General features: G+C 37.0%; 1 protein-coding gene across 3 annotated transcripts in view; it reads right to left on the bottom strand.

The window, feature by feature from the left end:
• Nucleotides 1-25,208, bottom strand: part of LOC150103955 (spectrin alpha chain-like) — an 850,682-nt gene that overhangs the window by 143,973 nt on the left and 681,501 nt on the right. For all 3 annotated transcript variants that reach the window (XM_090397194.1, XM_090397195.1, XM_090397193.1), the window contains 3 exons: nucleotides 10,393-10,529; nucleotides 7,990-8,062; nucleotides 4,117-4,233 (listed from right to left, as the gene is read on the bottom strand). In XM_090397194.1, the coding sequence (XP_090253320.1) occupies nucleotides 4,117-4,233; nucleotides 7,990-8,062; nucleotides 10,393-10,529 (327 nt within the window). The remainder of the gene's footprint in view (nucleotides 1-4,116; nucleotides 4,234-7,989; nucleotides 8,063-10,392; nucleotides 10,530-25,208) is intronic.

The following is a 25,208-nucleotide window of genomic DNA, read 5'->3' on the forward strand; positions in this document are numbered from 1 at the left end:
GATTGATTCTGCCAGAGAGGCATGTGGTGAGGTTGTGTGCAAAGATAAAAAAATCAGAACTCCCTGGTGGACACAGGAAGTTAAAGAGGCAGTGAAGGAAAAGAAGAAAGCATATCAAAAGTTCCTGGCAAATAAGTCAGCTTTTACTCTTACAGAATACAGAGACAAATGTAAGAAAGCTAAACAGTGTGTAAAACTAGCTAAACAAAAGTCATGGGAGGACTTTGGCAAGAATATAGAAAATAAATATCAAGAAGGTGGCAAAATATTCTGGAGGTTGTTGAAGAAGCTTAGGAATGGAGGAAAGAGTGCTGTAAAAGGAATTAGAGATGATAAAGGTGAAATAAAAACAGGAGAAAAAGATATCCTTGAAGTATGGAGTAATTACTTTGAAAAACTGCTAAATGAAACAAGCAGTGATGACAGCACAGTGATAAAAAACACTGACCAGGCATGCAGTCAGGAATACATATCCATACTTGAAGTAGAAAAAGCCATCAAAGGCTTGAAATGTGGAAAGGCAGCAGGAGTAGATGATATTCGACCAGAAATGCTGAAGTATGGTGGTATAAGAGTCTTACAGTGGCTGCACTGCATAGTTCAGAAAGCCTGGACAGAGGGACGAATTCCCGATGATTGGAGTAGAGCTCTCATAGTACCCATATATAAAAAGGGAAATAAAACTGAATGTGAGAATTACAGAGGTATTTCCCTACTGAGTGTTCCTGGCAAGATCTATGCAAGTATACTTGAGAAACGGTTGAGAAGAATTGTGGAAGAAAAGCTTGGTGAAGAACAAGCTGGATTCAGGCCAAATAGAGGCTGTCAGGATCAGATCTTCACTTTACGACAAATAGTCGAGAAAGCATGGGAATATAACAAAGATCTGTATTTAAGTTTTGTCGATTTGGAAAAGGCATATGACAAGGTGCCAAGAGAGAAGCTATTCAATACGCTGCAGTTATATGGTGTCAATGGGGCATTATATCAAGCAATACTTAGTCTTTATTTGAGTTGTGAGTCAGCAGTTAGAATTGAAGGAAGTACAGGAAGATGGTTTAATGTTAAATCTGGTGTGAGACAAGGATGTACATTATCCCCTCTGTTATTCATTATCTGTATGGATCACATTATAAAGGAATGTGGTATTAAACCTGATATCAAAATTAGAGATGTTAATGTCAGCTGTTTGCTTTATGCGGATGATGTTATACTTCTAAATAAATCCGCTACAAGTCTGCAAGATTCTCTGACTAAATTGAATAGCTGTTGTAATAGATATGGTATGAAGGTCAGCAATAAAAAGACAAAGACAATGAAAATAGGCAGAATCATTGAAAATGTCAACTGTGTTGTGAATGGAGAACCTGTGGAACAAGTAAAACATTTCAGCTACTTAGGCACAATTTTTACTGAAGATGGTAAACTAAACATAGAAATAGACAACAGAATCAGCAAAGCTGGTATCGTGGGAAGTCAATTGAATAAATTCATATGGAATAAGAAAGAAATTAGTCGGAACACTAAATTAGCTGTATACAAGACTGTGTTCAAACCAATTTTAACTTATGGATCTGAGAGCTGGGTCAGAAGTAAAACACTTGACCAAAGACTAGAGACCGCAGATATGAGAGTCCTGAGAAAGATTAGAGGCATGAACAGATGGCATCAATGGCAATATCATATTAAAAATGAGGATATTAGGAAAGAACTTGACATTGTCAGCATCAAGGAATGCGTTAGCAGAGCTAATCTCAGATGGTATGGTCACTTAAATAGAATGGGAGAGGAAAGATTAGCAAAACAAGTGTTCTCTGCCAGGTTGGCAGGAAAACGACCCAGAGGAAGACCAAGATATAGGTGGATTGATACGGTACAAAGTGCCTTAGACGATAGAAATATAAGATCTGATAATGTTGGAGTCTTGACAAGTAACAGACTGATTTGGAGGAAAATTGTAGATAGGAAGTTAGTAATGATGTAATTTTTTCATGTAGTACTGTCATATCCTGTACACCCCTTGAGGGTACATGGCAGGAATTTGATGATGATGATGATGATGATGATAAAATAAGCCAACAATACAACTTCAAGATTTCATAAAAGAAAACAAAAATGATGGAATTTAAATGTAGAGATCATATTAGATCAAAATTACTCATAGGAGATCAAATAGAACAGATGGCACAATTTAATTATTTGGGTTTCATAACAACATATCTCAAAAGACAAATATATAAATGAAAAAATAAACTTTTTCATCTTTATCTTCACCACATGTAACTTAGATCAATGATTTGTGAATTGACTAACCGTATCAAGGCCATAAACTGTACACTTGTTCCGAATACTCCTTACACTGGTGTATGAGCACAGTAGCTTTCCACTGGTTCCCCACTTCTTCCCATTCCTTCCCACAATTCTTTGTCCCCATCATTTGAGTGCTTTGACCCTATTGCTCCTATTCAGGATATCCCTGTATCCTTATCGTCATCAATTATCTCACACCGATCCTGGTACTTTACACTCAAGAGTGCCACCATCTAGTTTCCATTTCCCTGACTCTATACACACTCTACTCCACTTATCAACAATCTGCCCATTCCATCCTCACTCAAATGCAGGCCACCTGCAAGAAACAGCCATTTCCTATCTTCAGATTTATTCCATATATCAAAATACTCAAGTCCTCTCTTCCTGCACAATAAAAATCAAAACCATTCAAAATCATTACTCTTCTCTTCAGCTCCCTACTGTTATATCTTGTTAACACAATAGGCAACTCTCCCTCTTACACTCTTCTGCTTTACTGTCTCTAGCAACACTTGCAATCCAGCTATCTCATTCACACTTCATTCTAAATCATTTGCTTCCACCAGCACAGTTAACTCTTTTGTGCTTCCTCACTTTTTTTTTTTTAATGTGGCTCCCACACAAAAGGTTTTTGTGTAAATTTATAGTACACTAGTACTGTGGGGTTAGAGATTATGTGATTTTTTTCCCTATTTTTTGTTTTAATTTTTATAATTTTTTTGTAATTTTATTCATTTTTTACCTGGTCTGGAAATCCTGCTCTAGAGACCAAACAGTTTTGGTTACTCTCCCCATCATTGCTCCACTCTGGCATACTTTCGACACCTGCTCCATTTTCACATATTTCACCATAGAGTCCTACACTACTTTCCATCATTCCCCTGCAATCATTCATCTTGAATCATCTACCACTAGCACCTTTCTCCTTACTAAATATCCTACCTCATTATGCATACACCTCAGTTTGTTCCACAACTTTACTAATTCTTATTTAATATCTTCACTTGTGTTCACATCTTTCATACTAGCTTCTTTACAATTCTGCATTCATTCTTCTAATATTCTACACATATTCATTCTTCATATGTGGTAAATGACATATGAACATTTCCATCTGAATTGCTATTTCTGACTTCAGTTATGTTTATATTGCTTATGTCATTGATGCTACTGTCAATTGATGCTCTCACTGGATCACTTTCCCACTTTTACATGATATGCTTACTGTTCACTCAGTGCTCTTCACTATCAATAAGTATTCTTCTTTTACATTCTCACTACTCCCTCCTTCAGTCACTGATGCCTCACCACCCATCAACCCACATTCAAGTGTCGCACTTCTCACACACTCTCCCTCCATTCACCTTAAAAATCCATAATTTATCCACACAATCCAACAAGTGCATGTAGCATGCCTCACATTTCACAAAATGACTGAAATTAAAATTTAATTCATTAATAGATAAATCAACTGCCATCTTGCCTTCAATGCTTGTCAGTATATGTCACTAAATGTAAAGATTTTGTAAGAAAACTGAAACAAAAAGCACACACACACACACACACACACACACACACAACACTACAAGCACAGAACTTCCAGCAGTTCTCACTCATATACACACACATATAAACACAGTTAATTAACCAAAAAACTTATCGGAATCTACTGCACATTCTTTATCAAGTCATGATATGAACTGCCTTTTTCTTACCATTGCCTCCATAAATGGATTTTAAGTCTCCTGATGGAAGACCAATAACAATAATAAGGCATGTGACAAATAAATTTAAATGCTATACCTTGATCTCCTCAATTGAATTACATCGCACAGGATCAGTGAGATCTTCCTCAGCATTTTCAAACCAGCTATTGAAAGCTGAGGCTTTCTTTGCAAAAGTTAAAAATAAGTCTTCTATCTGAAATGAAATATGCATTTACTTTTGAATGAGTTTGTCTATTCACATGATAACTAAATGTATAATTTAAATCAATGTTGTCTCATAAGCAAAAGATAAATATATTATCAACAGATTACTTTGTTCTTGATCTCAGCCCATCTACAGCATTTATTTACTATAGACCAGGGATGTCAAACATATGGCCTAATGGCCAGCTCTGGACCACGGTCATATTCAATCTGGACCGTGGCTCAATTTTATAAAAAAAATTATTATTTTTATTATTATTATTTTTTAATTTTAAATTATTCTTGTTAATATATACTTATAGAGGTCATAAAACAGTTTATCTTTAATCCTTAATGGCTAAGCGTTAAAGATAAACTGTTTAAGGATTAACCTTTCACTGCGGAGCTGTGTTGACACCGCAGAACAAATGAACTAACAAAGCTGTATTAAACAAAAATATATAAGTAAATATATACAGGTATCCCTTTACACTAACGCGATTAATTAATCCCTCGATGTTACTGCGTATATCAAAATTGCGTTAATCAAATATAATAATCAATGGTAAAAATTACAATTCATCCATGATCCATTACTGTAATAATAATTCATTTTATATGGTACTCTTTTAGGAAAGATAAAAAATGAATGCAAAGTAAATGTTTAATAAATGCTTGTACCTACATTAGTTACTGCAATTTTTTTAATCAAAAAAGTTATCAAGAGGCATTTGAACAGTTTTAGTTTTTTACTTATCAACATAAATTCTATGATAACAAGCAAAATGTTACTCTCCAGACCTCAGCAAACAAGCATTCTTCGATTAACATCTGGATCCATATCCATTACTTGCTGCTTAAGGGATTCTAAACTGTGAAATATTCCATCCAGTTCTTTGATTGTTATTTCCTTTGGAGCCTCATCTTCACATTCCATTTGTTCGTTGTCTTCAAGGTCCCATTGTTCATTTTCAAGAAGATTGTTGTCACTGAAATATTTTGAATCTGAATCCAATAATTCTTTAACAACTTCTGCATCAACACCATTAAAACCAAGGTCTTCACCAATTGCAACGATTTCTTCAACCACAGTGTTTGCAGGATTTTGAAAACACCTAAGTCATTACAGCATTATACAAAAGGCTTTTTCAAATAGCTCTCTCATGCAGGTAGAAGAAACTTGCTCTCACGAGTCACGAATGTTTTCAATTGCATGTTTAATGTCAAAATTTTTCTAAAATTCATGGAGCATAATCGCATTTCCTCCCGTTATTGTTTCTACTGTCTTTGAGAATGTCTTCTTAAGAAAATAGACTTTGAAAGTTGCAATGGCACCATGTCCATGGGTTGTAGCAAAGATGTCGTATTTGGTGGAATTTTGGTAAATTTAAAGGCGCGTTAATTAAAACTCTTGTGCGTGTATAAAGAGATTGTCGCAATTAATTTTGCCGTATTAATCAAATCCCGCATTAAGCAAGGGATACCTGTATATACTTATCAGCGATAGCGTACTGCTTTCACTAAAGATAATTTTTGTTTTACAAATTATTCTATGTATAAATTTTATATCTACCTAACCCCATTATGCTAAAGCATAGAAAAGCTGATACTGAATGTAGAATGGGGCAAAAAAATTGGACAGATTTTTTTTTTTTTTTTTTGTCAAATTGGATGGTAAATTGATTCGCTTTATTTGCAATAAATGAATTTCGATTGCTAAAGAGTACAATGTGCAACATTACAAAACTAATAATGAAAAGAAATTTAAAGGCTATAGTGAAAGATTGAAGTGATAGATATGATATGTGATTTAGCTCTTAAGGATAAGTTTTAACAGTAGACATTATTATTATTATTATTACTATTAGGAGGGTGGTCTGAAAAGTTTTCGGCATAGTCCATAGATGGCAACACTATCGGCAACATTTTTTTTTTCTAAGTTGGTACATCTGTCATAAGCATCCATGTGAAATTGCAAGTCATTCTGTCAAGTAGTTTGTTTTATACAGCTGTCTGAAGCAAAAGTGTTGTCTGTATCCCTTGAAATGGATAAAATTAAATATCATGCAGTTATAAAATTCTTTGCAAAAGAAGTTTAACGACAAAAGAAATTCATTCGAAGTTCATAAAAGTTTATGGGCACTTCTTCTCCTTTGTTTTCGACAATTAAGAAATGGGCTGCCGAGTTTAAACATAATCATACCAGCCTTGAAGATGATCCACGAAGGATGTCCAAAAAGTGTAACACCACCAGATATCATTGATCAAGTGCATGGTATGGTATCGGATGACCAGCGAGTCCAAGTGCATGAAATTGCTGAGACTATAGGCATTTCAAAAGAACGTCTAGGATATATTTTACATGAAGAATTGCATATGAAAACGTTTTGCACAAGATGGGTGCCACGCTTGCTCACAGCAGATCAAAAACGCACTCGCATGAAAATCTCTGAATGCTTGGAGTGTTTTAACAAGAATAAAACTGATTTTGTGCATCAATTTATTACTATGGATGAGACTTGGATTCACCATTACACACCAGAATCCAAACAGCAGTCAAAACGGCGGACAGAAACCAGTTATTCAGTGCCGAAGAAGACAAAGCCGGTTCCATCAGCAGGATAGATCATGACATCAGTGTTTTGGGATGCTAAAGGCATTTTGTTTATTAATTATCTTGAAAAGGGTAAAATAATAATCAGGAAATATTATTCCTATCTTTTAACCAGACTAGACAAAAAATTTGTTGAGAAAAGACCCGGTTTGCAGAAGAAAAAAAATCATCTTTCGTCAGGACCATGCACCTGCCCACAAAGGTGTTTTGGCAATGGAAAAAATTAAGGGATCTGCACTATGAATTGTTGGAACATCCATCCTATTCCCAAAATCTGGCTGCTCCCTCTGACTTCTATCTCTTCCCAAAACTTCCTTGCATTAGCGTTTTTCAGTGAATCAAGAGGTGATTGCAGCTGTAGAAGGGTATTTTGCAGATCTTACTGAGAACCATTACAGGGACGGGATAATGATACTAGAGAATCGTTGGAATAAATGCATTAGTCTTAAGGAAAATTATGTTGAAAAATAAAAATAATTTTGAAGCAAACCACATCATCTACAACAATGCTATCTACTGCCTGCTACCACCACCACCACTAGTATTTTCAGATAATCACAAACACTGCAGGAATTCAAACCATGGCAGGATTCAAACCTGCAGCCTTTTGGCTGGAGAGCAGATATGCCAACCACTCAGCCAACCAGGCCGGCATAAAAACATTTTATCAGTATTTGGAAGATAAATATCCTGAATTCAAACTATTTTCTGCAAGAATAATGTCTATATTCAGAAGTTCATATGTTTGCTAGCAGTTATTCTCTTGAATGCATGTAAAGAAATCAAAATATCATTCAAGAATAACTGATGAACATTTAAGCATGATAATAAAAGTTTCAGCCACCAGAAGATAGAAAAGAAGAGAAGCCAAGCTTCAGGAGGCTGCAGTAAAAATTAAGGTAAAAAAAAACAAAAAAAACATTTATTTCATTTCTTTTGATCTGCATAAAAATATCTAATAAACTTTTTTTTTGTCAAATTATTACATACCAATACTATGAATAGGGTTTTTAGTAAATAATTGTTCTTATCTGGCCCACAAGATCTAATTTATGCTCTCAATCCAGCCTACAAAGCCAAACTAGTTTAACACCCCTGCTTCAGACCTTACAGTCTCTTGCATATGAGAGTGATATAAAAAAATTAACTTACTTGCTTGAACTGCTCCAACATATGCAGTAGCCTTTGCTTTCTTGCTTTTGATGCAGACAACAACTTATGCCATCTGTACAAAAAAAAAAAAAAAATGCAGAATGCAAATAAGATATAAAAAGTCATAAATAAAATAAAACAAGTATCTCATAATATAACGTGTTAGATACTTTAAATGTCATACTTCATACAAATTGTTCCATGATTTAATCTAAATATAATTTTGTGTAACTTATTTTTATGATATGTGAATGCCATAGACAAATTTTGATGATGATGTGATCATCTTTCTAAGGACTGCCAATGTAAAAAAAATTAATATGGCTATATTATCTTCTGTAATGTGATGTTATAGTTAATGTAATCTATCTGGATCTGGACCACTAATGGGCAGGGATGCACAATATACAGCCTCTCCCTGCCATCCTGTGGTGTGGCCAGTTTTCACAAAAGAGACTCTGGTGATTGCAGTGAGCATTCTGACTGCAAAAGGATATCTGTTATTAGATATGTCTCTGAAGACATATTCAATAACAGTGATAGTACATTTCACTTTCTCTCCCTTTCTTGCCTCTCCTCTCCACCTGCATTCAGGAAAATAGCATTCAAAAGCAATGTTGTGTCTGATCTATGCTTCTCTGGCTTACAAAAAAAATGTATGCTGTGTGGGATTGAAGAGATAGTATAACATCACTGTCTTCCTCATCCACCTAAGATGGATTGAGGCTACCAGAACAATAACTTTCCAGTCCAATCTTTTGGAGCCAAGTTTTTTTAAACATCTGTAAGAGTTCAGACCACTTATACTCTTGACGCTTTCTATCTATTTCCTTCTGGGTCTTCCCAGTGGTTTCTTTTTTTTCTTTCTACTCTTCCACTTTGGAAAATGGGAGGGAACTTGTTAGCAGCATTCCATACACATGTCCATTACCACTGTAACTGTTTTTCTCTGATTCTTGTTATTATTGAAACATTGTAGCGTAATTCTTCTATGATCTCCTGATTGATTTTTGTTTCAGTCCATGACGTTCTATTTATTTTATTCAAACACTTGTTTTCAAAGCTTGTCGATCTTTGTTCTTTCTTCTGTTTCATAACCCAAGTCTTTGCACCATAAAGAAACTGTGGAGAGCACCAATGAACTATATTACTTTGTTGCTTTTAAAGACATTTTCACTATTCAGCAGTGTAAATGTCTTTAAACTCCACTGTGAACGACCATTCCAGGAACCTTCTTGCAACTCTCTAACTCACATTGACTCTACAACTCCTCCTCTCTGTATAAGTCAAAGCCATCCTCTCATCTATCTTCCTAGTGGTGACCAATTCATCACTCACTCACAGGACCATCTCTGCTGTGGCATCTGTTTAATAACATGTCCATACCTAAAGATAGATGCTCTCCAGGTGGTTCCATCAGGAACCACCTGGAGGCTACCAGAACATTTCTTACAAATTCATTTTCTTTGTGAGTCTCATTCCAAACTCTTTGAAGGCAAGATATACACATACTTTGTCATAAGCCATCCACCACTACTACTCTTATATAATTCTTCTGCTTCGCATTCAATGTATATCCTTCTTCCCCATACATCTGAACACTCTCTACTATTGTTTGGAGTATCACCTTCTTGGTTTCCTGCCAAATGTCTTGACTCCATAATACAACATTCAGCTGTTTAGCATTACAGGCTTGGCTGACATGACCATCTACATTGTTCTCACATGTTCACTTATTCATAAGTGAACATGTGAGAACAAGTTCACTAATGAATAACAGATCCTCTGTGTTGATGAGTATTGTAGCTTCATGTAGCTGAGAGTGATCTTGAAATGCAATGTTCCCTCTTTTTTTATTAGAAAGACTGATCCTTTCTGTTATTCTGTTATCATTTTTTGCTTCTGTTCTATTGTCATCATCATCAAATTCCTGACATGTATCCTCAAGGGGTGTACATGATATGATAGTACTACATGAAAAATTTACATCATTACTAACTTCCTATCTACAATTTTCCTCCAAATCAATCTGTTACATGTCAAAACTCCAACATTATCAGACCTCATATTTCCATCTTCTAAGGCACTTTTTACCATATCAATCCACCTATATCTTGGTCTTTTTCCTGCTGATGCAGCAGAAAACACTTGTTCTATTAAACTTTCCTCTCCAATTCTGTGTAACTATTGTATGTCTTAAAAATCTTTTTTTCTTTTTCTTTGTAATATATTCTTGTAATGTTTAAATAGCTATTTGTTTCCATTTGTTCAAATGTATATTTTACTAAATTAAATAAAGCATATATATATATATATATATATATATATATATATATATATATATATATATATATATATATATATATATATATATATATATATAAAAATGCTACTTTTGATTACCTTCCCATAACATCACTATGACGCTTTTCAATGGCAGAACTCTGTTCATCTCCTGCAGTTACTAGTTGATTTTTAAGGTTTGTAATACTTTGAATTCCTTCTTGTTCAAACGTTATCAGTCCAGTATCAAATGTTTCCTGTAAAGAAAAAAAATTCCACTGTACCTATTTTTTATTGAGAGGGCGCTAGTGAGCCAAGCGCTGCGGACGCGATTTGAAGAGCTCCTGATTCAGATAAGTTTTACTAGGAATAATTAACTATATATGCGTAATTGTTTGAGTAAGAGCGGCTGTAAACATTATACGCTACTGGTATTATTAGTGTGGGTGATTTTTCTTGCCTAAACTAAATTACGAAATCATTATTATTAGACCTAGTAACCTGCAGAGAGAAAAAAAAAAAATGGCGGCGGCATTGTCATTCCATGATTTTAATATAGATTTCAGTCATTTCGTTAAGTGTGAGGTCTGTTATATGTATTCCTTCAATTACATAAATGATTTGTGGATGTTTACTGCATATGGAAGAAAAGTGTGTGCGAAGTGTGTCATGAACGAGGAACTGATGAATGCAAATATGAAATTGATGACAGAAAGTGTTAGTACCGATTGTGTCACGAGTGAACGTTTGAAAGGGTAGGATGGTGAGAAAGAGAGGCGAAAAAATGTTAAAAAATCAGGAAAAAACAAAAAGAGCGATTTGAAAACCATAACAGATGTTAAAAGGGACGAAAGTGAGGCGGAAAGAAATGAAATTGAGAGAACGAATGAAAGTAGAAATAACGTGATGCAGAAATCGCAAGTGAAAAAAATCGAAAGAATAAATGATAGCGAAAAAAGAATGAATGATGGCGAAAGTTGGACGCATGTTGGACTGAAAGTACTGAAACAGAGAAAGATGAATAAGAGTGAAAGTGAGAAGAATGATAGTGAAAGTTGGACGTATGCTGCACCGAAATTACGGAAACAAAGAAGGATGAATGAGAGGGAAAGTGAGAAGATGGGGTCGAGAGTTGGAAAGATTTAATGATAGAGATTCGGAATGTAGCGTGATTCGGAAGATGAATTGGATTGGATGAGGTAATCAATGAAATGGATGCAAAATGAAATTAAGAGAATTCAAGTCAAAACTATTAAAAAAAATCATTACGGCATGAAAGAGTTAACGAAAGATGAGCGAGTGGCGTTGTATGGCGACTCCATTATTAAAGGTGTGCTAGAGGATAAAATGCACAAGGTATGTTTTCTAGGTGGTAAAATGAGTAGAGAGATTGAGACATTGGATATGAGGTGAGAGCGAGCAAAAGAGTTAATTGTATTAATTGGTACAAATGATTTGAGAGAGAGAACAAAGAGCATGTCAAAATGAATGTCAGGAGACTGTTTGGAAAGATAAAGGAGAATAGTGTGACAGGAAGGGTAGTCAGTGTGTTGCCTAGGTATGATTGTGGTGAAATGAGGTGGAGAGCAAGGATTATCAATGATATTCTGGCTGAAATGTGTGAGAAGATGGGAGTACAGTTTGTTAATGTGTGGAATGAGTTTTAGGGATGAAGTTAGCTGTATGGGAGTGATGGACTGCATTTGAGTGGTTATGGTGTGAGTCGCTTGGAGAGACTGCTGTTGGAAGGTAGAGAAGTGAATAGAGAGAATGAATCAGATCGAGAGGGGAGTGATGTGGAAGAGCAGGAGAGTAAGACAGGAGAGATTGAAGAAGTGGAAATGAATGAGGAAGTGAGTGGTATGAGTATAGAAAATGAGAGAATGGGTGTGCAAGAGGAGCAGGAAAACGGGGAGTCTCAGGGTGGACAGGGGTACACAGCATGAGAAAGGTGGATGCTCCAAGAGGAGGTGAGAGCATGTGTAGGCAGGAAAGGAATGGGATTACCAGTGATCAAGAAGAAACAGATGGAATTGCAAAGAAGCAGAAAGGGAAATGGCCTCAGTCCAGCATGGAGAGATCACATCGAGTGAGTGGTATCAGTGGAACTAGCTGTAGATCCAGAAATGAGCTGTCATGTTTGTATACCAATGCTAGAAGTATAAGACACAAGGCGGAAGAAATGGTTGCACTAATTGCATCTGTGCACCCAAAGATTGTCGGAATAAGTGAGACATGGTTAGATGAGGACGACATCCTGACAGGAATAGAGATGGAAAGATATGATGTGTTTCGTGAGGATGTAAGGGGTAAAAAGGGAGGAGAAGTGCTATTGATGATAGAGAAAGAGTTATGTCCATACAAGGTAGCGATGCAAGAGGGAAATAGGGCCAGTGGTTTTGAGGCAGTATGGTGTGAGATAGAGGTGAATAGAATCAAATACTTGGTGGGATGTTGTTATAGACCTGGTAATGTGGATGGTGGTGATAGTGAAATGTATAGTCAAATAAGCCAAGGAAATAAGAAAAGGGTGATCATTATGGGTGATTTTAATTATGGCAATATAGACTGGAATGAAGAGATGGCAACAGGAAGTAAAGAAAATTAGTTTGTTCAGTTTTTGAGGGATAACTACCTCAGACAGTATGTAACAGAGGGCACACGAGGATTAAGGGTCTTGGATTTGGTCATCTCATTGGAGGATGTAATTATAAATGAGGTGTGAAATCATCCACCAATTGGTGAAAGTGACCATGAGGTGATTACCTGGATGGTTTCCAGCAGTGCAAGGACCCCTGCGAAAAAAGGGTATATGTGAAACTACAAGGGGGGGGATTATGAAGAGCTCAAGAGACAGCTTGCGGGTAGCATAGAATGAGGAGTTAGCTGGAAAAGAGATCAATGCAGCTTGGGGGATTTTCAAAAACTATTTAGTAGATGCAGTGTCTAAATGTATACCACAGGTGGGAAGGTTAAATAAGGTAGGTGTGAGATGGATAAATAAAGAGATTAAGCATACGATACAGAGAAAAAAAAAGGCATTGTGGAGGCAGCATAAGAGAAGTGGAAGTAACCAATTTCATGAGGTCTACAAAGACCAGGGAAGGAGGGTGACTTGGTTGGTGAGAGTAGCTAAAGAGAGGTATGAACAGCAGTTAGCTAATGAAGCCAAAAAGAATCCTAGGGAGTTCATTCGATATGTAGCCAGCAAAAGAAAGAATGATTATGGAAGGATGATATTGATTGGAGGAAATGGTATAAAGATAGCCGATGCAGAATGTGTGGTGGAGATACTTAATGAACAGTTCATAAAGATCTTTCGATCTTGTGAATGTGACTTCATGGAGAGATTGAGAGCAGTTGATGATGGGGAGGAGAGACTGACTGTAAATGAGCAAGAGGTGTTTGGGGAGTAGAGTAAACTAGATGTAAATAAGGCTGTGGGACTTGATAATATATCACCGCGTATTCTGATGGAATGTGTCAGAGAGTTGACACCTGCCTTCACATAATTTTTTAATACGAGTCTTGCACTTGGTCAAGTTCCTAAACAGTGGAAGGAGGGCAAGATTGTGCCACTTCATAAAGGAGGTGATTTAACTTGAGCATCAAACTATAGGCCTATCCCTGTGTCAGGTGTTGTGGTTAAGTTGTTGGAGAAGCTTGTGAGAACTACGATCCAGAGCTGGGTTGACAACAATGGTATAATCTTTGATGGACAGCATGGATTTGCTAAAGGGAGGTCATGTTTTAGTAATCTACTTACTTATTACAATAAAGTGACTGTTTCCTTGGACAGAGGAGAAGGATACACAGTAATATACTTGGATTTTGCAATGGCTTTTGATAGCGTACCTCATGATAAGTTGACTGTCAAACTAGAGCAGATGAGGTTGGATATTAGATTAGTGCATTGGATCGGAGACTGGCTATCTGATAGGTATCAACAAGTTGTGTATGGGGGTGCGATATCCAGGAAAAGGAAAGTCACTAGTGGAGTGCCTCAGGGGTCTGTTTTAGGGCCATTACTATTTAACGTGTATATTAATGATATTGGCGAAGATTTGGATGGAGATATTCAGTTGTTTGCAGATGATGCAAAGTTGGGACGAACCATAAAGAGTAGTGAAGATGTTGTGGCCTTGCAAGATGACTTGAATAAATTGAGTGATTGGGCAAGCAAATGGGGATGCGAGTTCAATGTTGCAAAATGTAAGGTTTTAAAATTTGGAAAAGAAAGATGGGATGCAGAATTTATGCTAGGTGAGAATATATTGTTGGAAGTAGAGGAAATAAGAGATCTCGGGGTGATAGTGGATAAGGATCTAAAATTTAGGGGACACATCGCCAAAATCGTGAAGACAACACAAAGACTTTTGGGAATGATGTGGAGGACACTGACGTGTAGAAGTAGGGAGATTCTTGTTCCATTGTATAAGTCTTTGATTAGGCGACACATGGACTATTGTGCCCAGATTTAGTCACCGGGTTTTCAGAAGGATGAAGAGAGGTTGGAAATGGTCCAAAGGTGACTGACTAAGGTTGAGTATGAGGAAAGATCGAGAAGATGTAATTTGCAGAGTCTAGTGGAGAGAAGGAAGAGGGGAGATATGATAGAGACCTACAAGTTGGTAAGGGGTTGTTATAAGATCAATGGTGGAGAAGTTCTACAGAGAATAGTGGGAGATCAGGGGTGAACCAGAGGTCATCCCTGGAAACTGTATAAAGAGGGTGTGAGTAGGGGAGTGAGAGGCAGGTTTTTTTCGTGCAGAGTTGTGAATGATTGGAATGCCTTGCCTGAGAGTGTGGTGTCTGCTAGGAGTTTGAGTGTGTTTAAGACACGGTATGATGAGATGTGTGTGTGATAAAAGGACCTCCCAGATGAGTCTTTGACTCCATGAGGTCTTGTTTAATAATAATAATAATAATATATATATATATATATATATATATATATATAGAGAGAGAGAGAGAGAGAGAGAGAGAGAAATTGTAGAATCTAGAGAAATCATCCTCAACCCTGTACATTTAAATAATAATTTTAGCTACAATCTCCCAGACTGTCATGCTGTTGTGATCAAATACTGGAGATCACGAGATGCTATACACACGCACTCACCAAACAATGTGGCCAACGAAGGAACAGCTTTGAATACGTTAACTACAACGTTTTCACGTTAAATATGTATAGTTACTTTCCTGTGCTGTTCGCAGTTTTTATCTTCAATGTTTAATGTTTTTTCTTTTCTTTTATGAGAACACCTGAAGAAGGCTGTAAAAAGCCGAAACTAGGCATGTGATACTATGAAACCTTTTCCCTTTGCCCTCAGTTTATGTCATTCAATTCTTTTAAAAAATATGTTTAACAACCGAGTAAATCAACCTCAATGCATATGTGTATATCATATATTAGGTTTTCATGGCTAATGTACATGTTTTAAGGAGAATCAATTATATATATTATTTCTGGGAAAACTCCCAGAAATAATATATATAAGTGACTTCCCCTTCCCCCTCCCTATTTTAAAAAATCAACCCTTTCACCTTTTCCCCACCCTATATAATATAATATATATGTTTATATATATTACGGAAAAAAAACCGGGTTTTTCTAACTTAATTCTACCAAATTGCGTACCCCCCCCCCCCCCCCACACACTCAGTAGTTTTTCGACATCACAGAAGAGAGGAAAAGCCGCAACACCCAGAAAAAGGTATGTGTAAATTTCTATTCCTTATGCTACATATACCTTTTGGTACATTTACACTCACAATGCCCTAAGAATCCATGAGTAAATAGCCAATGACATTTAAACAGGGGCACTCCTAAAGTGAAGCAGGCAAAATAGCTGTAATTATAATAGAATCACTTATATATATATATAAAAGGGATTTTACTGTGTGTGTGTGTGTGTGTATATATATATATATATATATATATAAATGTAAAAAAAGTTAATAAAAGGCTAAAATATGACTTACTGCTAGTATGCGACTCTACATACTAGATTACGAAATTTAATAACTGAAAATAAATGAATTTACAATTACATACATTTATTTATTTAAAAAAAAATCTTTAATTGTTGATTGTTTTTGCTTTTTCTGCACTCTTATAAGTTCCAGCTGCCTCTCCACAGTGTATAAGGCATTAAATGCCCCATCGTCTCCTGATGCACTTGCAATATACCACCTCAAAACAGAGATAGCTTCCATTACTTCTTTACTAGTAGGGATGGTAGGTTCTTGATCACAGTCTTCTTCTTCAACCACTTCTTCTTCTTCTTCACCAAGGTGGTTGGAAAGGATGTCTTCTACACTTGGTACCATTGATGTGATCACATCACCATCAACATAGTCTTGAAATGAGGAAGACTCATCCATCACATACCCAGTTGTTGGACTCTGACATATCTTCTTCTTCCTCCTGTAGTTGTTCCTCCTCTTCCACAAACGTAACTCCTGCCTTCTGGAAACAGCTGGATATTGTTTCAGGAGTAACATAACCATGCTTTGGTCACATAATGCATGGCATCAAGGATTGATATGGTCATTTGTTTTGGGTCCATACCATTATCATGCATAAACACAGCTTTTTCAACAAGCTTTTTTTTATATTTCCATTTAAATGCATGATGATGCCCAGATCTAATGGATGAAGCTCACTTGTACAATTAGGGGGAAAGAACACTAATCTAATGTTTCTGAGCTACAGATCTTCCGGGTATGCAGGACGTTTGTCTAGCAGTATTAGTATTTCGTGGTGATTTGTCCCCATTTTAGCATCCAGAGCATGCATGGTGGATGTGAAGATGCTGTTGGTCCTCCATGCTGTGCTGTTGGCATCATATTTTGTAGGCAGATTTTTCACATTCTTAAAATACCTTGGCTTTTTAAATTTACCAGTTACTAGTGGAAATAATTTTTCTGATCCATCAGCATTGGCGATGAGCAAAACAGTTACCCTCTGCTTGCTGAATTTTCCACTGTGACACTTCTCTCCTTTAAAACACAATGTCTCACTTGGCAGAATGTTATAAAAGAGCCCAGTTTCATTAACATTGAAAATATTTTTCGGTTTGTAGTCCTGAATAATAGTCTTTAGTTCATGTTTCCACTGGTTTACAGTTTCCCCTGCAACACTATTACTTTCTCCATACACTTGATTATACACAATATTGTGACACATCTTGAAACAATCAATCTATCCATTTGATGCAGTAAAACCATTAATCCTCAACCTCACAGCAAATTCAAGGGCTTTCACTCGGAGTATAGTACCATCGACTAGAATACTCGACGCTCTCATAGAAACAAACCACTCCACAAACAAGTTTATCCAATTCATCGTATGTCGATGTGCAGATATATTTTCGTTTTTTGACATAGCGCCAGATTGCTTTGCATTGAGTTCAATGCTTGATTTTTTAAAGATCTTTTGCTAGATGGCAATTCTGCGACGTGTAGATTGACATGCTGGAACACATGTGCAAGCCAATCTACACATCGCAGAATTGCCATCTTTTCTTCTACCGAAATATATTTACTGTCTTTTTTCTCCATGTTACTAACATGGATCATTCACCACTGCAACATGAAGCAACTATCACATCCTAAATTACATAGCAGAAATTCTGCAACATACTTCTGAATTGCGACTATGAACACCCACACTGCAAGCTAGTGAAGCAATATTTCATGAACTGTAGTTAATTCACTGATATCTAATATTCATGAGTAACAACTGTCTTGGTAGAAGTTAGAATGTGATTTCACAATTTGTGTATGATCCTTGTTCACGATTTCAATACAACACTGTGAATGGGAAATCATATCACAAAACGTTACAGGTGCCACGAGCTACTGACGGTTTAAAATGACTGATATGAGAACTTCGAGGTATCAATTCGTACTGTGATTGAAAAATCATGGTATCGCTCATCACTATCACTGCTGCAAGTGTGCAAGTGATGGCAGAAACGAAACTACAGCCAAAAGCAACGCCATCTGGGAACAGAAATGCACAGATTTCCACAGAAATCAATTTGAATGAGAGGAAATCGATTCGAAAATCAGTATTGCCACCTGAGAAAAAACTGCAAATCACAGGAAATAACGTCCACATCAAGTTGTTGATGTGGACATTAATCCCCAACCTTGCAGCAAATTCAAGGGCATTTGCTCAGAGTATAGTACCATCAACTGGAATACCATGCAACATCAACCGATGCTGCATGGTGGGAAAAAAATATATTGTAAGAATAGGCCTTAAGACGGGACCAACGGAAAATGATGTAAATGGCAGCAAAACGTAAATCGCGGGAATGTAAAAACGGAGATTTACTGTATATATATATATATATATATATATATAATATATATACAATATGCCCTATCAGGCCATGTCCTGCTTTCAATAAACACGAACAACGAAAGCCGCCAACATGAAGTAAATTGGACAACAACTTCAAACCTACACATTTGCCACGATGAGGTAGAATGCTGCATTGTCGAGTCAAAAGAAATCACCTTGGACCCTCTTCATATGAACAATAATCTCAGCTATAATTTGCCTGACTCTTTCAGCTCTACTATCAGCTACTGGAAATCACGTGGTTCCACACACGCACAAGTGTACAACAATAGAACTTTAACATGGACTATAGCTCAAGTTCATAATAACTGTAATTTACAGTCGAATATTATAACTTTATAATTGTATAGCTTTGGAGTGTCTCAATGTTTTTTTCAGTTTCTTTTAATAGCTTTCTATGTTCTTAACACCTGATGAAGTCAAACTGCACAACTAATTTCATCTTCTTAGAAGACTTCTTTGGGCGCATAGAATGAGAGGGAAAAAAATCTGTATATTAAAACATTAATGTTTGAAGCTGTTCTGTGTATCTCTTCATTGTTGGGCGTGTACATGCATTCAAACTCACATGAATGCCAAAGTTTGATAGCAGTACAATGACAGTCCAAGAGATTATAGCTAAGGTTAGTGTTAAGACATACTGGATGGAGGATGATTTCTTTATATTCTACAATTCTTTTCCAGTAGCATCAAAAGATATTTTCCAGTTTGTCCCATATGACTGGATGAATGATAAAGTTTTTGTTCTTAGCATCAGCAGAATTCAGGATATGGTTCGATAGAGTACTTACTCTGGTTCTGCCATATGTGGCGACTTTTTATGCTCCTCTAGACATAATTCGATGGATCTTTCTGTTCTGGCCAAAATAAGGCATGTTGCAGTTACACCAAATATGGTAAACACTGGGATATTTCAGGTTGTTATGTTTTTGCTTGGGCATACTGACCAAGAAACAGAGTTTAAGTAGAGGTGTAAAAGAAGTCTGGATGTTATATATTTTTTAAGAACTTTGATTAAGTCTGGCAAAACGGAGCTGATATGTGGTAGGGATATGTAGTCTTTTTTACTATTTCTATCTTCAATATGGTGAGAAGGTGGATTGAATAGTATCTTATTAATTGTTTGTTTTGAATACCATTTTGCTGAAAGGTTATAAGAAGAAATTGAAGTTCTTTGTTAATATCTTCTTCACAGAAGAGGGAGAAAGCACGTTTGCCTAGCATAGAAATAATGCCATGTTTCTGAGATGGATAGTGACTGGCCTGTGCATGGAGATATCTATTGGTGTGAGTGTGTTTCCTGTAAATAGAGATTTTTAATTTCTCAGATATACGTGTGAGTATGGCATCTAGGAACATCAATCTCTAATTCAGCAGTAAATTATTTTTGGATGTTGACTGTTGAGATTATTATTATTATTCAGGCCTCCATGGAGTCAAGAGAATCATCGCAGGAGGTCCTTCCTAGGAAACACAAAGTCTATCATATCATATCATACCTGGAACTCACTGACTGTTCTTGTGCTCACCACTATATCAGGCAAGGCATTCCACGGTTCCACCACCCTCCACACAAAGAAACCACTCCTCACTCTCTTGCTCACAGCTACCTTTTGTACTTTCCAGGGATGGCCCCTTGTCATCACTCCTTCCTGCTACTCCACCAAGTGAAAGAACTCCTCAGTGTCCACCCTGTAACTGCCTCTCAACAATTTAAAAGTCTCAATCATATCACCTCACCTTCTTCTATCTACCAAATCTACATCCATATTCCCTCAGCAGATCCTCATAATTAACATTGTACAGTCCTGAAACCATCTTTGTTACCCAAGATGGTTTCAGGATGGTTTCTGCACCCTTTCCACAGTTAATTTATCCCCTTCAAATCCTGGAGACCAAATTTGAGAACAACAGTCTAAGTGTGGTCTGATCAGGGTCTTATACAATGGAATGATAACTCTTCTTTCTCTGCAGGTCAACATCCTTCTCAGTATTGCAGCAATCCTCTGATTTACCTTCACCACCTTTGCAATATTATTATTATTAAGACAGACCTCCAGGGAGTCAGAGACTCATTGAGGGAGGCCACATACTACACACACACCAGCTATCATACTTATTCTTGAATTCATTCACACTGCTGGTGTGTGTGTAGTATGTGGCCTCCCTCAATGACATCCAATGGCAATCCATTCCAATCATGTGCCGCCCTCTGAGAGAAAAATCTCAAGAGATTTCTTCTTTTTAAATCCTTATCTGCACTTGATATGTGGAAATGATGTGCTATAGTATTGTACCCTAAGTGTGTGTGTGGTGGGGGGGATAAGTATATATATATATATATATCAATGGCAGCTCATCCATAAGGACTGCAGGGCTGCAGCCCCTCGAGCATAAAATGAAAATTAATGTTTTATTATCACCGTTCTTAAATTTTCATATATTTATCTAAAAACCATTATTTTCTTGTTTGTAATAGAATATCGCTCGATAGTACTTTATATAATTAATTTTGTAGCAGTGGTTGTATTTTGCAATAGTCAATGCTGTGCAGATTGGGGCTAGTATCAATACTGGCTAGTATACACAATGCTGTAGCTGCATTTAATGCAGACTGCACCAAACCACTGCCCAGTGGGGATAACATAGTGGGGATAACGTGTGATTTAAAGTGCCTCTGTAGTGCAATTGGAAGAATGACAGTTTGTTACATCCATCAATTGGAAAAAACCTGAGTTCGAGTCTCGTCATGACAGGAGGAATTGTTATATGGACTCGGGTTTTCCAATTGATGGATGTAATTTATCGAAGGTAAGTTAGCTGATCTCATATGGAGGTAGCAGGGTTTTTTCTCCCGGAAACTCAGGTTTTTCATCTCGCATAGAGACAAATCGGCCCTTCAGAACACACGCAATTTACAGACAAAAAATACTAGCTGTGGTGGTGGTGGTGATGGGCAGTAGATGCCGCTGATGTAGATGATTAGATGAGGTTCGGTGTAGAGGTGGAGACGGAGAGTTGTACAATAGGTGTCCTCCTGCGATGAGTCTTCGGACTCCTTGGAGGTGTCACGAAATAATATTAATAATAATAATAATTTACATATTATTATTACTAATAATCTATTAATAATAATAATAATCTATGACAACACAAATTAACGATGTTAATTTGTGTTGTCATAGATAAATATTTATCTATGATAAACGTTGTTATCATAGATAAATATTGTGCGGTTTTTCTTTTTTCTATTTAATTCTAGCATTTAATTTATATGTTTGTAGAAATGAACGAACAGAAGAATTCTGTTAAATATTGTTAAATTCTGTTATATTTTAGTTTTATTAATGATATAATTTCTTCAGTCCATACTGAATTTTTTTTACTTTTATTGCTACAGCCCCACCATATATAATATTCCAATTTCCCTGATCTGACTCTGATTTTCATTCATATCCTTATCATCTCCACTTTTTTGCACCTGCATTACTCTGCCCTGCCATAATCACTTTCTCATCTCTGTATCCATCTTCTTCCTGTCCTTCTACGCTTGCTTCTCAACCTTTCTCTCTCTCTCTCTGAACCTTAGTCATGCTTTTATATGAATGCTACTCCTAGTAAACAACAACTGCTCCAAATATCCAACATGAAACCCATTCAAATTCAATCCATCAGCTTTACACCTTCTAGCTTCCCTTCAAATTCACTATATACATTCACAAACCGAACATCCTTTGCCTGACAATTCAGACATTTGCCATTCAGTATGATTGCTCCCCTTCTCAGTTCACTAATATCCTATCTAACAAACTAGCCACTTTTTGAATGACACTATTTTCCTTCACCGCCTGCAACAACTTCTTTAAATTTATTTCCATATTCTTTGTCTCATTTATACCAACTGCTACCACTAATTCTGATGCACATTACTTCCTTCCTTCCGTCCATGCAAAGCATCAAATATTCATTTCACTGTAATACCTGGAAAACATATCTTATGTACCTTATTATTTACGACACCTTTAATGATTGAATCTCCATATAAAGCCACTCTATCATCTCTGGATACAGGAAACCTCGCTTAATGCGAATTCGATATGCGCGATAATCAGTTAGCGTGAGTGATATCTAATTATTATTATTATTATTATTATTATTCAGGCCTCCAAGGAGTCAAAAGACTCATCGAGGGAGGTCCTTCCTAAGACATAAAGTCTGTCAAGACTCATCGAGGGGAGGTCCCCCCCCCTGAGAAACACAAAGTCTATCATACCACTCTTTAAACTCACTGACCGTTCTCGCTCCCACCACTCCATCAGGCAATGCATTCAACGGCTCAACCACCCTCCACACAAAGAAACCACTCCTTACCCTCTTGCTCACAGTTTCCTTTCGTAACTTCCAGGGATGGCCTCTTGTCATCACTCCTTCCCGCTGTTCAACCAAGCGAAAGAACTCCCCAGTGTCAACCCTGTAACCACCTCTCAACAGTTTAAAAGTCTCAATCATATCACCTCTCCTTCTTCTATACACCAAACTCTGCAGTCCACATTCTCTCAGCCAATCCTCATGACTATCCTTGTACAGTCCTGAAACCATCTTTGTCATCCGTCTTTGTATCCTTTCCACAGTTAATTTATCCCCTTCAAATCCTGGGGACCAAATCTGAGAACAATAGTCCAAGTGTGGTCTGATCAGAGACTTATACAACGGAGTGATAACCCTCTTATCTCTGCAGGTCAGTGTCCTTCTCATAATGGCAGCAATCCTCTGTGTTACCTTCACCACCTTTGCAATATGTCCCCTAAACTTCAGGTTTCTATCAATCATCAACCCCAGATCTCTTGTATCCCCTACTTCCTCCAGTATAACTCCTCCCATAGAGTATGCAGCATCCCATCAATGTTTCCCAAACCTCAAGCCCTTACATTTTGCTGCATTAAACTGAAACCCCCATTCATTTGCCCATCTATCTAGCTTATTTAAATCCTCTTGCAGGGCTACCACATCTGCACTATTACTAATAATCCTTCCTAGCTTCGCATCATCCGCAAACAACTGAATATCCCCCTGCAATCCACTGGCTATGTCATTGATATAAAGGTTAAACAATATAGGTCCTAGTACTGAGCCCTGTGGGACCCCACTTGTAACACTCTGCCTCCTGGAAACTGCTCCACCATACACAACTCTCTGATACCTATCAGACAGCCAATCCTGAATCCAGTTGACCAATCTGACATCCAGAACCATGTGCTGCAACTTAAATATCAGCTTATCATGTGGCACCCTGTCAAATGCCTTCACCAAGTCTAAGAAAATTGCAATATATGCCTTTCCCTCATCTAATGTTCTTCTAACTTTATTATAAAAGGCTAGCATATTGCTAAAACAAGAGCGTCCTTTCACAAATCCATGTTGATTCACACAGATAACATTACCCTCATCTGCCCAATGCTGTATACGGTCCCTCACTACTTTCTCCAAGATCTTAACAACTACTGATGACACACAGACTGGCCTATAATTAGACACTTCCAGTCTGTTACCACCCTTATGCAATGGCACTATCTTACCTTCCTTCCATTCCCTGGGCACCTTTGCCAAAGCCAGACTTTCACTGAAAAGCCACGTTAAAGGCACTGTCAATTCCCTAGCACATTCTCTCAAAACTCGTGGTGAAATACCATCCAGTCCCACAGCTTTACTGACATCCAGAGTACTCAGTATCTGAAACACACTCTCCTCCTGTACCTCCAGACCTCGAACCAGTCCTATCCCTCTAGCATTAAAACTGACTCCTCTAGGATGAAATACTCCAATAAAGTGTTCATTGAACAATTCCACTATGTCCTTTGCATCATATCTCCATATTCTTCCACAGTCATTTCTCCTCCTACTGGCCACATAGCTAAAAAATTCCCTAGGATTTTCTTTGGATCTTAGGGCCAATCTCCTCTCATATTCCAGTTTCGCTTTCCTTACCACACTAGTCACTCTTCTGGCCTGTGTCTTATATTCCTTATGCATCTCTTCACCTATCTCCTTATATCTCTTCCATAGCCTCTTTTTCGCATGCAATTCCTGTTTAATATTGTTTGTCATCCACTTTACTCCAAATTGCGTCCTCTTCTTCACTCGTGGTATACAACTTACCATTGCTGATAACAAATATTCTTTCACAATTTCCCATGCACTAGTGATATCCCGGCCATAATAACGTGAAATATTCTGTCACTAATCTGCAGTGAGATGGAACGTCTTCTATCACTCTGGAATGAGGATTGTAAGCAAAAAAGAATACCTCTTAATACAAGGAATATTCGTCAAAAGCTTTCAATAAACTCAATATGAAAAGAGACCTCATTGAAAGAGACCAAATTTCAAGAGGAATGTGAAAGCTTTACTGTGAGTTCAGGATGGTTTGACCGTTTTAAAAATCGAGTGGGACTGCATAACGCAAGAATAACTGGGGAATCTGCTAGTTCTATAAAGATTCTGCAGTCAAGTTTCCTGAACAATTGCAAAGAATAATTCAGGAGGCTGATTATGGCACGTCAAA

Source organism: Typopeltis vanoorti, chromosome 8 (genome assembly GCF_054136105.1).
Source record: "Typopeltis vanoorti isolate ZY-2024b chromosome 8, IOZ_Tvanoo_1.0, whole genome shotgun sequence".
NCBI lineage: Eukaryota > Metazoa > Arthropoda > Arachnida > Uropygi > Thelyphonidae > Typopeltis > Typopeltis vanoorti.